This window comes from Vicia villosa, linkage group LG5 (genome assembly GCF_029867415.1).
Source record: "Vicia villosa cultivar HV-30 ecotype Madison, WI linkage group LG5, Vvil1.0, whole genome shotgun sequence".
Classification (NCBI taxonomy): domain Eukaryota; kingdom Viridiplantae; phylum Streptophyta; class Magnoliopsida; order Fabales; family Fabaceae; genus Vicia; species Vicia villosa.
In genome coordinates, this window is record NC_081184.1 from 15306802 (window position 1) to 15320857 (window position 14056).

Below are 14056 nucleotides of genomic sequence, written 5' to 3' on the forward strand. Positions count from 1 at the left end.
TAATATATACTACTAATTAGCCTTGGTGAAAGTGGGAAAAATGAGTGAACCAAGTGGAATGGGAACCCCACTGGTACAGAGCAGAAAAACAAAATTTTACTGTCATCGCTTAGCGGAGCTAGGCTCGCTTAGCGGATGACAGAAAAATCAGAACAGAAACACCTGTTCCAATTTTCCTCCACTTCACCTAAATACCTCAAATACTGAAATATAGACAAAAATCTACAACCGTTGGGGTGCCTCCCAACAAGCGCTTGTTTTACGTCGTTAGCTCGACGCCTTTATTGTTTTGGTGTTTGGAAAGTAGCTTCCTCCAATCATGCCATGGTGACGTCTCACTGCACAAGCCTAAAGAAAGTGTCCTAACCAAAGCACTCAACAAACGTTATAGGTACAAATATATACAAAAACTTCACAAACATAAAAACGAAAGTATACAACTATATACACAAACAAACACATATGCACAAGTATGGAACACAAACAACTATTATCATGCAAAAAGGAAAAAATTGTGAATGTAAACAAGTAAATATATACAAGTGAAAATATACAAGTGAAACTATACAATATATACGATATATACAAAGCTCAAGACCATATAAACTATTGTGATGCAATTCAACAACCATCCCCGGCAACGGCGCCATTTTGTTGAATGCAGTATAGGGCAAGCAACAAAAAAAAAGATTTGGAAATATTGATCCAGGAATTATCGTCCTCAGAGATGGAGAGATGCCATTCAACAGTTTCTTCGGTTTCGAGCTTTGGTTTGAATAAGCAAAAAGTAAACAAAGATATAAACAGAAAAAGAATAAACACATTCTTAGAAGAGAAATAACTTATCAGAAATGTAAATATATTCACTCTTCACAAACATACACTTACCAACCCGTTATACTCAACCTACGATACTCATCTATGTCATCACGTATCTCTCACATAAGCGTCCATCTCTGGAGCACAAACGAGATCATCTCACAACTAAGGTTATCTCTAACGCGAAGTCACGAGAACATCCGTATTCTCGCGTCGGCGATCTCTCGCGCGCCGCTTAAACACGAAAGCATTAAGAACAGATACAAACAGTGAATGCTAGCTCTAAATCTATCTCTAGAGTTCAGAACCAACAGATTATCATCCTAGATAAGGATTCAAGAAGTTTATCTCTAAAGCACTCAAATCCCCAGCACAGAGCAAAAATCCAGGATAATATCAACACAGATTTGTAAAGCAAGTTAAACATAACATTATAATCGGTAAATATACATAAGATTCAAGTAAATATACAAACAAAACCCAACCAAAGAGAAATACACAAAGAAGAAGAGAAATGAACCGAAAATCTCCCGGTTTGTCAGCTCCGTTCAACGCTCAATCCACCCCCGATCATCCAAATGCAACCTCCGAAGTTGTTTTCTAAGCTAATCTACCCTAAGAATGAAGGTTTGATGATTTGGGAACAATTACCCCAAAACATAACCTAAAAATTGTGTTTTTGGCCCCTTTTAACGAGCTGCTATCTGTCATGGTCGCTCAGCGAAGGTACTCCCGCTTAGCGGCTGACAGCAAAAGTGAAATCTTGTTTTCGCCTTAAGTTGAGAACCGTAACTCCGAATTGCGCCCGGTTTGAAGCGTTGGAAAGCTAATTCAATGCTCTATCCAATAATGAATGAATGGAAACCAAAATGATGATTTTGGTCATCCTTATTTTGAGCCTTATTCTTTGATGAATTGGTAGAATTTGCATTCTTGAAGCTTAGCCTTTGGTCTTTATTACTCAATGCTCCAAAGATGCATGAATACCTATAAAATGAATGGAAAACTATTAATTGGTATAAAAATGAATCAAAAACACAAGTATGCACATATTTACACAAAAGTTATGATTTTGGCACTTATCGATACTTTTGTTAATACCGTTTGAATAATTCCCCGTTTTGTGTATAAATACATATACTTTGTGAATAGTTGTATTTTCATATACTTTTATACCATTTGATAGTTTTTCCTTTGTTTTTATAGGTATTCATGCTTATTGGAGCCTTGAGGAATAAAGTGTCAAAGGCACGGCTTCGATTTCGCAGTTTTGGTGCAAGCCCGCTTAGCCACCATCAAGCGGACTTCCAAAGACTCAAAATAAGGATAAACAAAATCATCATTTTGGTTTCCACTCATTCATTATTGGATAGAGCATTGAATAAGCTTTCCAACGCTTCGAACCAGACGCAATTCGGAGTTACGGTTCTCAACTTATGGCGAAAACAAGATTTCGCTTTTGCTGTCAGCCGCTAAGCGGGAGTACCTTCGCTGAGCGACCATGACAGATAGCAGCTCGTTAAATAGGGGTAAAAATCACATTTTTAGGTTATGGGTTAGGGTATTTGTTCCCAACTCCATCAACCTTCATTTCTAGGTTAGATTATGTTAGAAAACAACTTCGGAGGCTGCATTTGGATGATCGGGGGTGAATTGAGCGTCGAATGGAGCTGACAAACCGGGAGATTTTCGGTTCATTTCTCTTCTTCTTTGTGTATTTCTCTTTGGTTGGGTTTTGTATATGATTTTACTTTGAACTCATGTATATTTGTTGATCATGACGTTATATAAAACTTGCTTTACAAATCTATGTTGATTGTTGTCTTAGATTTTTGCTCTGTGCTTGGGATTTGGGTTGCTTTAGAGATAAACTTCTTGAATCCTTATCTAGGATGATTATCTGTTAGTTTCTGAACTCTAGAGATAGATTTAGAGCTAACAATCACTGTGGGTATCCGTTCTTAATGCTTTCGTGTTTGAGTGGCGCGCGAGAGATCGCCGACGCGAGAATACGGATGTTCTTGCGACTTTGCGTTAGAGATAACCTTAGTTGTGAGATGATCTCGTTTGTGCTCCAGAGATGGACGCTTATGTGAGAGATACGTGATAACATAGATGAGTATCGTAGGTTGAGTATAACTGGTCGACAAGTTTACGTTGGTAAGAAGTAGATCATATGCAAAGCTTGATAAGTCTTATCTTTCCAAAGAATGAATTCTTTCTATGTTCATATTTTACTTTTCCGTTCTTATACTTTTGTTATTCAAACCCGAGCTCAAAACCATAGAAACTGTTGAATGGCATTCTCACCATCTCTGTGGACGATAATTCCCGGATCAATATTTCCAAATCTTTTTTGTTGCTTGCCCTATACTGCATTCATCTATGTCATCACGTATCTCTCACATAAGCGTCCATCTCTGGAGCACAAACGAGATCATCTCACAACTAAGGTTATCTCTAGCGCGAAGTCGCAAGAACATCCGTATTCTCGCGTCGACGATCTCTCGCGCGCCACTCAAACACGAAAGCATTAAGAACGGATACCCACGGTGATTGTTAGCTCTAAATCTATCTCTAGAGTTCAGAAACTAACAGATAATCATCCTAGATAAGGATTCAAGAAGTTTATCTCTAAAGCAACCCAAATCCCGAGCACAGAGCAAAAATCCAGGATAACATCAACACAGATTTGTAAAGCAAGTTAAACATAACATTATAATCGGTAAATATACATAAGATTCAAGTAAATATACAAACAAAACCCAACCTAAGAGAAATACACAAAGAAGAAGAGAAATGAACCGAAAATCTCCCGGTTTGTCAGCTCCGTTCGACGCTCAATCCACTCCCAATCATCCAAATGCAACCTCCGAAGTTGTTTTCTAAGCTAATCTACCCTAAGAATGAAGGTTTGATGATTTGGGAACAATTACCCCAAAACATAACCTAAAAATTGTGTTTTTGGCCCCTTTTAACGAGCTGCTATCTGTCATGGTCGCTCAGCGAAGGTACTCCCGCTTAGCGGCTGACAGCAAAAGTGAAATCTTGTTTTCGCCTTAAGTTGAGAACCGTAACTCCGAATTGCGCCCGGTTTGAAGCGTTGGAAAGCTAATTCAATGCTCTATCCAATAATGAATGAATGGAAACCAAAATGATGATTTTGGCCATCCTTATTTTGAGCCTATGGAAGTCCGCTTGATGGTGGCTAAGCGGGCTTGCACCAAAACTGCAAAATCGAAGTCGTGCCTTTGACACTTTATTCCTCAAGGCTCCAATAAACATGAATACCTATAAAAACAAAGGAAAAACTATCAAATGGTATAAAAGTATATGAAAATACAACTATTCACAAAGTATACGTATTTATACACAAAATGGGGAATTATTCAAACGATATTAACAAAAGTATCGATAAGTGCCACTATTTACATACACAAAATAAGTACATTTTGACACTTATCACCAAAATACTTTTGTTCCTTGTGTTTACATGAAAATTCCAATTTGTCAAAACATGTTTAAAAATAGGAAATTTTACCCCATAAGTATTTTGGTACACAATTTTTTTAATTTTTTAATTTTGTATTTATATTTAACAGGTATGGATATTCCTTTGGTGATATGCGATAAAAGTCAGACAAACGTAGATACCACTGAAATATTTTCAATGACACAAAGATTTGCAACACGGGAAGAGGGGACAAGGTGGATTTGGGAGGTTGGAATCAAGAATAAAGTGACAGTTATACTAAGTCATTCAGATACCAAAACGGCAAGAGAGGAAGAAGTAACAAATTAATATTTGGTTGTGATAGATGTGGAAAATACAAAGAAAGAGATAGTGAAACACAAAGTGCTAGTAATAAATGTGATTGTCCTTTCAAAAATAGGCAAACACTGTCAAAAGATGGTTTTGGATGGAATATTGATGTAAAATATGGACTTCACAACCATGGCTTACTTAATAAATTTGAAGGTCATTCATTTGTAGGTTGATTATGTGAAAGACACATGGTTGAGGCTATTCATATCCTTTGGAGAAAGCTAAGTATGGAAGGCAAACAAGAGGTAAATACACATGATGGATCAGAGATGGACATGACCAATGCAATTGATGCAATTTGGAAAAGGTTCAGGTTACTAGATGTTGCCGGAAAAAAAAAAACACTAAAAAGCAGGGTGTGTGAAATTGCTTATCCCACTACAACAAGGATGTGCCCACTGTCTGAAAAAATAAAAACCAGAGGAGGGGTGAAGAAGAAAGAGAAGAAACCCGTGGGATATGACATTGTTGTCGCTCTCCATCCACCGCCGGTCGACATTGTCGTCCATCACCCTGTCGTCGCATATTGTTGTCGTCCAGGCTTCTTCTTCTGCGCACCACTAAAAATAAATAAATAAAGTTTAAAAAACATGAACCAGATAACCTCTTCACAAGTTATCCAAATGACCATATCAAAAAACCGGATAACATGGCTCAAAGTTATCTGGTTAGCATTCTTGGGAACCGGAGAACCCTGACCTAAGTTATTCGATTTGCTAATTTTTCTAGTGAAAACCGAAAAACTTACTTGTAAGTTACCTGAAAACTTCTCCTCATGTTCTTTAGTTTGTGTACTGAATTTTGGTTCAGACAAATTTATTCTGTGTTCTCCAATTTTTGCTCTCCCAATCCTTTAAAACGAAATGAAGAAAAAATATCATTTCTTAAAACGGTAAGTATTTATACAAGAATACTTCGGTCCAAACGCATAATTTATAAGGAGGATAAATGATGGGGGTTACAAAATAAAATTTTCTCAAAAATATATCTAAATGCAGATTTTCCTTCTATATAAGCCCAAAACATGTTATGCCCTTTAATCATTTTATTCAAAAAGAGGACCCCATTAGTTTGAATCAAGTTCACACATCTTCTAAAAAATCTAGAGTAAAAGACAATTCTTCCCAACTTTTTTACATACTTTTTCTTTCAAAAAGCACACTTTAATTAATTACCCATCTACTTTTTCATTATTTGGAGGAAGAAATATTTTAGAATCTAAAAAAAAAAGCCCGTTTAAGTTTAGGCCAAAAAGCTACTATTACACTCTGTCTGTCCTTTTCTCCCAACAAAACCCAAAACCAGCAAATCATCCAGCTGTTATCTCTCTCTATCAACTTTCAAATTTCAAAAATCTTCCAAATTTAACACATTCATTATTCATTACAACTCACATTTCACAACGTTCCACTCTAAATCTAACCGTTACAACAATAATAAAATAACCCATTTTTCATTTCCATTTTCCCTATATAAACTAAAACCTCATTTCTAACCCTACATTCGCCCCACAAACCCCCCCTCTTTCTCTCTCTAGAAATTCTCTCTCTAGAATCTCTCTTCCAATTTTCACGAAAATGAGAGAAATTCTTCACATCCAAGGTGGACAATGCGGAAACCAAATCGGAGCCAAATTCTGGGAAGTTGTCTGCGCCGAGCACGGCATCGACCCTACCGGAAGATACGGAGGTGACACAGATCTTCAATTGGAGAGAATCAATGTTTACTACAACGAAGCTAGTTGCGGTCGTTACGTTCCTCGAGCGGTTCTCATGGATCTTGAACCGGGTACCATGGACAGTGTCCGGTCTGGACCGTACGGTCAGATCTTTAGACCGGATAACTTTGTGTTTGGGCAGAGTGGTGCTGGGAATAACTGGGCTAAAGGGCATTATACTGAAGGCGCTGAGCTTATTGATTCTGTTCTTGATGTTGTCAGGAAAGAAGCTGAAAACAGTGATTGCTTGCAGGGTATGGATTTTTAGCTTTTGTTGATGATTTTAGGGTTTTGTTAATTTTAGGGTTTTGTAGTTGAAATTATGTGTAGTTTTGAAATTGGATCTAGCTTTTAATGTCACGTTGCTGTTAATTGGAAGTTGATTTTATTTATTTTATGAAATTAATTTGTGTTCAAATTTAGGGTTTTGGTTGTGTGGAAATTTTTAGGGTTCATAATGATGATGGTTTTTTTTGGTGGAAAAGGGTGAATTTATTGTTGTTTTGAGGCTGATTGTGTAATGGGTGTGTGCAGGGTTTCAAGTATGTCATTCACTAGGTGGAGGAACTGGATCTGGAATGGGTACTCTTTTGATTTCGAAGATTAGGGAAGAATACCCTGATAGGATGATGCTTACTTTCTCGGTTTTTCCTTCGCCTAAGGTTTCTGATACGGTGGTGGAACCCTACAATGCTACTCTATCTGTTCACCAACTTGTTGAAAATGCGGATGAATGTATGGTTCTTGATAATGAAGCCTTGTATGATATTTGCTTCCGAACCCTCAAGCTCACAACCCCAAGCTGTAAGCAATTTTATATCCTATTGCGACTTGTTTAATCTATATATGTTCTCGGTTTTGTTGCATTTGTTAATAAGGTTTTCTGATGTTGATGTTTGGTTTTTTGTGATGCAGTTGGTGATCTTAACCATTTGATATCAGCAACCATGTCTGGTGTCACATGTTGTTTGAGGTTTCCTGGTCAGCTAAACTCCGATCTACGAAAGCTTGCCGTGAATCTGATTCCGTTCCCTCGTCTCCATTTTTTCATGTTAGGGTTTGCACCTTTGACTTCAAGAGGCTCTCAGCAGTACAGGTCTTTGAGTGTACCTGAAATCACACAGCAAATGTGGGATTCGAAGAACATGATGTGCGCTGCTGACCCTCGACATGGACGATACCTCACTGCATCGGCTATCTTCAGAGGGAAAATGAGCACAAAGGAAGTTGATGAACAAATGATGAATGTTCAGAACAAGAATTCATCCTACTTTGTGGAATGGATTCCAAACAATGTGAAATCAACTGTTTGTGATATTCCCCCAACTGGTTTGAAAATGGCTTCAACTTTCATTGGAAACTCAACTTCAATTCAGGAAATGTTCAGAAGGGTGAGTGAACAATTCACTGCTATGTTTAGGAGAAAGGCTTTCTTGCATTGGTACACCGGTGAGGGAATGGACGAAATGGAATTCACTGAAGCCGAGAGCAACATGAATGATCTTGTATCAGAGTACCAACAGTATCAAGATGCTACTGCCGAGGAGGATGAGTACGGAGAGGAAGATGACTATGAACAACAGGAACACGATGATATGTGAAGACTATGATCTTTTTTGCGGTGGAATTTTGGATTGAATGTGTAACAATTCATGCCGCAACTTCCTGTTGCCGGTTCATTATCTCTATGTTTGTAATGCTATACTTCATTCCGGTTTATGTGAAATTAATTGAATCTGCTTTTATTTCTGTTGGTTTGTAACAATGTTAGGGAATGATATATTGATCGTTGAAACAATTATTATTACTATATGCATCTATCTATTCTTCTAAATTTGATCTTTTATATACAATATACCTCTCCCAACACTTGAACTCTCTGCCTGATAACTGAATCTTGTAGTCACCATTGACAACCTTTTCAATATCTTAAAAAACCAATGTCCATATAAATTTAATAATGTCTATTTTCAACCTTTTCATAACCTTAAAAAGCCACATTGGTCTTGATTGAATTTAAAAAGCCACATTGGTCTTGATTGAATTAAGGTGTTACAATTATATATAAAAAAATCTTGGAACATATCCTCTTTTGAAGACCCTCTGCACTCCTAAGTGGAGTGATTGAGTTTGATTAAATTTACTATAGTTGATTTACAGTGTTTGGGCTAGTGCCCATACTTCTCGGCAAACTCTAGATTACTAGGGCCTCTTTTTCTTAGGAACCAGAGTGCAAAAAGAAAAGCTCTGGATTATTAGGGCTTCTTTTTCCTAGGAACCAGAGTGCAAAAAGAAAAGCTCTAGATTAGAGCTTCTTTTCCTTAAAAATCATTCGGCATAAACTCTGAATTACTAGAGTCTATTTTCCTTGGGAACCAGAGTGCGAAAAGAAAAGCTATGAGAAAATGAAAGAAAAAAAAAAAACTTGCTAGTAACAAGTGGCTTTACATGTTAGCATCAAGTGGGGAGTGAAATGAAAGCAATGACCAAGTGGCCAACCACAAGTGGGGTTTGTTAGATGCACAATTATTGTCAATATTAATACTTTAATTATTAAAATAAAATTATTTATTAGGAATAATAATGTATAATTTCAGTTTAATCTTACTTGGTGTGATTGGTGAATTGGAAGGAATCCTATACCATCCTGCTGGTATACCATTCAATCAAATCAAAGACCCCTCTGGAATGATTAACAATTTAACATGTTTCCTTTTGTCTTCTTTTGAGTTAATTCACATTATTTGATATAGCTGTGTTCTTTAACTTCAACAGCAACCAAAAAAATATTGTAGTTTTGTTTTCTAGGTATGCAAGTTAATCATATAGGTACAATGCCATGTCATATTGGTTGGCATGTTCATGTTGCTAATCTTTAGTGGGTAGACTGAACAGTAATGATATATGTATTAGATCAATTCACACCACATGTCAAAGCTTATTCATGTTGAGTATTCTAATTAAAGGTTCAACTAAAAAAAAAGAATAAATAGTTATGACACACGGACACGTTGAAATTGACTTCGACACTGACACGGCGACACCGATAATAATTTTAAAAAATGAATAAATTAAATGTAATCACAAGTGTCGATACAGGTGTTCGACACCGACACAGACACGTATATATTTTTTCAAAGGTGTCCGTACTACGTGGGAAACTCATGAACAAAATCAAAGTAAACATGGATTTGTACTAAAACAACAAAATAAATGGATAGAGAAATGAAATTGTTGTTCTTGACGCAATTTTACCAAAAAAATAATTGTATATAATAAAGAGAGTAATTTTTCTATCTACCATCAATGGGTCTTTAGAAGAGAAACAAAAATATCACAAGCAATTAATTCCAATCGTTCAAGATGAGCAATCTTAAGGTTTATTCTTTTTCTCTCTCCAATTATATAATTATTTTAACAAAATCAATCAAGTTCAAACAATGCTTGAACTTTGATATAAGTATGATTTGGGAAACACGTGAATGAAATCACTTTCCTTATAGAAAAATCAATTTAAATCAATTCGATCCATTTGGTTTATGAAGTAGCTTTTTCAATCATGATTTCCTTATATTCTACCATATCTCTAATGAATATAAATAAATATTAATGTGATTTGTCATCCCATGAAACACTATGATTCTTCCAATGAAATTCACTTTGGTTATCACAATATATCTTAAGACATCCTTGAGTATTCGTAGTTCCTCAATCATGCCCTTCAACCATATGATCTCTTCACTTTTTGACAAGGGCAATGTACTCCTCCTGAGTAGCATCTATAAAACCCTCCAAAGTGTCTTTCTCTTGACCAAATCTTGCGTATTTTAAAAACAATATAGACTTATTCAAGTATTTCAAAATCCACTTCAAAACTTCCCAATGCACTTGACACATATATCCTATAAATTGATTCAATATGCTAATTGCATATGTTAAGACTAGAATACTATAAATCATGTCCTATATGATGTTTCCTACCTGACTAGTATATGGAGTGATGTCCATCTTTCTTCTCTCTTCTCCATATTGAGGAACTTGCGTAAACGAAAGTTATGTTTGATGACCCAAATAAGTATTAACCGGCTTAACATTGTGCCTAAACTTGTCTACCATTTTTTCAAGTAACCAAATTAAGATAAGAATATTTCATCCTTATTCTAGTTACTCTCGATATCCATTCCAAGCATCCTCTTTACTGCCTATAGGTCGTTCATCTCAACTTTAAAGTTAACTTCTTTTAGAACTTACAGATCTTCTCCTTTCTAGAAATTTCCATTAAGATATCGCCTGCATATAGAAGCAGGTTGAGAATGAACTTCTCAAACCTTTCCATAATGTAGACACAAATATCATACACATTTCTCATAAAATTTAACATCTTAAGAAACTTACTAAACTTGTGATACCATTGTCTTAGACTATGTTTCAATGGACACAAATGTTTCTTTAAAAGACACATTTTATAGCTATACCACTCTGGTGCCACAATATCCCATATTTTCCTATATATATTTCCAATTGATAGTTAAGATCAACAATTTTTGTACTTCTTCTAGAATTTATGATGGAGGATTAACCTCATCTTCACACCTTATTCACCAGTGGAAGATTCCAACTAAAAAGGAGTTTTTCTCACTCATTTTTTAAAGTTTATGTCCTTTAGGTCTTTGTATTTCCTCCACATGTGGATCTTATTAAAAGTAATACCATCCTTATTAAGAATCTTGATCATTTAGGTTTCATCTTTAACCACGTAGCCTTTCACACCTTCTAGATAGCTATTGAAGGTGAGAACATTTGACGTCCATGACCAGATTCTTTATATATTTCTCAAATTGACACACCATTATTCCATCTTTCAAAGCATTCATTACTTGCATAAAATTATTCTCCCTTCTAAGGACAATCCTTGTTAAAGTGATATGTCTTATTTGAATTCAAGCATTTGTACGTTGATTTATAGTTTCCCTTTGATTTGGATTTAGACTTAGACTTTTTACTTTGTTATATCATTTAATCTTACATATTTCCCTTGAAACAATTAAGCATTCCCCATTATCTTCAACCTTCAAGTATTGAAGTTTGGATAGATCATCAGTCCTAAAAGATTATTGGACCTCTTACAAGAAAATAGTATATTTTTTCCATAAGCGAGTGCACATATTTGAAATGCTCAAAATATCTAGGCAACAAACTCAACCAGAGTAAAGCTTTATCCTCATCATCTAGTTTCACTTTAATATTTTGAAGTAATTAATGATCATGTTGAATGTTGTAAAATTCTACACAAAATATTTTGACTCTTCCATTATAAATGAATTGATTTGTTTTTTCATACATAATCGACATGCGAACGAATTGGTCATGTATAAAAATTCTAACTTTGTCCACATCTCTACCTCAGTCTTCTTCCTTGCAACTTAAATTTAAACTTTATATTCATTACACAAGATTATGACACTTCTTTTCTTATATATCATCCTTATCTTCTCTAATTGAGTTAGGGTGACCAAAATATGGGCAATATCTTTCAACTCATCACACATTTTTGTTAAATCAAGATTCCTTCCATCTTCACTTTTTATTCTGAAATTGAAAGATTCAATTATGTGCGGTGACAAAAAACAATGACAACCAAAATAAATGGTCTTTGGAAAAATAACTTTATGCAATAAGACAAAAACTTAACTTGGCAGAAGAAAATAAAAGATATAAAGCAAAATAATTTTTTTACCTAGTTCAATTAAATGATCTACTCCAGGGAAGAGACAAGCTCTATAGTTCACTATACGTCAAGAGTTGTTACAAAATAATTACAAATGAGATACAAGAAAATAGTCGCCCAAGTTCCCAAGGTCAAACCCTATTTTCTATCAAAATGTTTCCTAATTTTTCCAACTTTCTATAGATAAATCACTGTTGAATGCAGTATAGGGAAAGCAACAAAAAAGATTTGGAAATATTGATCCGGGAATTATCGTCCTCAGAGATGGAGAGATGCCATTCAACAGTTTCTACGGTTTCGAGCTTGGGTTTGAATGAGCAAAAAGTAAACAAAGATATAGACAAGAAAAGAATAAACACATTCTTAGAAGAGAAATAACTTATCAGGAATGCAAATATATTCACTCTTCACAAACATACACTTACCAACCCATTATACTCAACCTACAATACTCATCTATGTTATCACGTATCTCTCACATAAGCGTCCATCTCTGGAGCACAAACGAGATCATCTCACAACTAAGGTTATCTCTAACGCGAAGTCACGAGAACATCCGTATTCTCGCGTCGGCGATCTCTCGCGCGCCGCTCAAACACGAAAGCATTAAGTACAGATACAATCGGTGAATGCTAGCTCTAAATCTATCTCTAGAGTTCAGAACCAACAGATAATCATCCTAGATAAGGATTCAAGAAGTTTATCTCTAAAGCACCCCAAATCCCCGGCATAGAGCAAAAATCCAGGATAACATCAACACAGATTCGTAAAGCAAGTTAAATATAACATTATAATCGGTAAATATACATAAGATTCAAGTAAATATACAAACAAAACCCAACCAAAGAGAAATACACAAAGAAGAAGAGAAATGAACCGAAAATCTCCCAGTTTGTCAGCTCCGTTCGACGCTCAATCCACCCCCGATCATCCTTATGCAACCTCCGAAGTTGTTTTCTAAGCTAATTCTACTCTAAGAATGAAGTTGATGGTGTTGGGACTCAAAAATACCCAAACCATGACCTAAAAATGTGATTTTTGCCCCTTTTAACGAGCTGCTGTCTTAGCAGGTCCGCTTAGCGGACCCCCTCCGCTCAGCGGACTCAAAATTGCTTCCAGACGCTGATTTGCTCCGCTGGAGCTCCGCTCAGCGGACCCCCTCCGCTTAGCGGAGTCTGCTAAAAATCAGATTTTGTTTTCGCCATAAGTTGAGAACCGTAACTCCGAATTGCGCCCGGTTCGAAGCGTTGGAAAGCTTATTCTATGCTCTATCCAATAATGAATGAATGGAAACCAAAATGATGATTTTTATCATCCTTATTTTGAGCCTTATTCTTTGATGAATTGGTAGAATTTGCATTCTTGAAGCTTAGCCTTTGGTCTTTATTACTCAATGCTCCAAAGATGCATGAATACCTATAAAATGAATGGAAAACTATTAATTGGTATAAAAATGAATCAAAAACACAAGTATGCACATATTTACACAAAAGTTATGATTTTATTACAAAAATCATAAGAATAGAATCGATAAGTGCCACAATTATATACTCAAAATATCGACATTTTGGCACTTATCAATCACACAAGCACAAGTTGTTTAGAAGTGTTTCCCGAACCCCTATAGATATCTCCAAGAATTTCCCAAATTCCAAGAACACACTCTTTGGAATTTACCCTCGTCTCTTTAAGATTACCATTAGGATTTCAAAAATCTTTTCCCTTGTCTTCAATTCTAAAGTTCAGAAGTTTGTGAAGACAATAATGATGAAGATTTGTATTTATAAGTGCTAAAACATAAGAGATACTTAACGGAGACCTAGCGTGCTCGGATAACCCTATGTTTTCAAGAAGTTTATCTCTAAACCAACCTAAACGCCAAGCACGGAGCAAAAATCCAGGACAACAATCAACACAGATTTGTAAATCAGATTAAATATAACGCCATGGGCGATAAATATACATT

General features: G+C 35.7%; 1 protein-coding gene across 1 annotated transcript; it reads left to right on the forward strand.

The window, feature by feature from the left end:
- The first annotated feature begins 6064 nt into the window (after positions 1-6064).
- On the forward strand, positions 6065-8111 carry LOC131601382 (tubulin beta-2 chain-like). The gene is made up of 3 exons (XM_058873184.1): positions 6065-6616; positions 6897-7166; positions 7278-8111. The coding sequence occupies exons 1-3, from the start codon at positions 6223-6225 to the stop codon at positions 7961-7963; spliced, it is 1350 nt and encodes a 449-aa protein (XP_058729167.1). The 5' UTR covers positions 6065-6222; the 3' UTR covers positions 7964-8111.
- The last annotated feature ends 5945 nt before the right edge of the window (positions 8112-14056 follow it).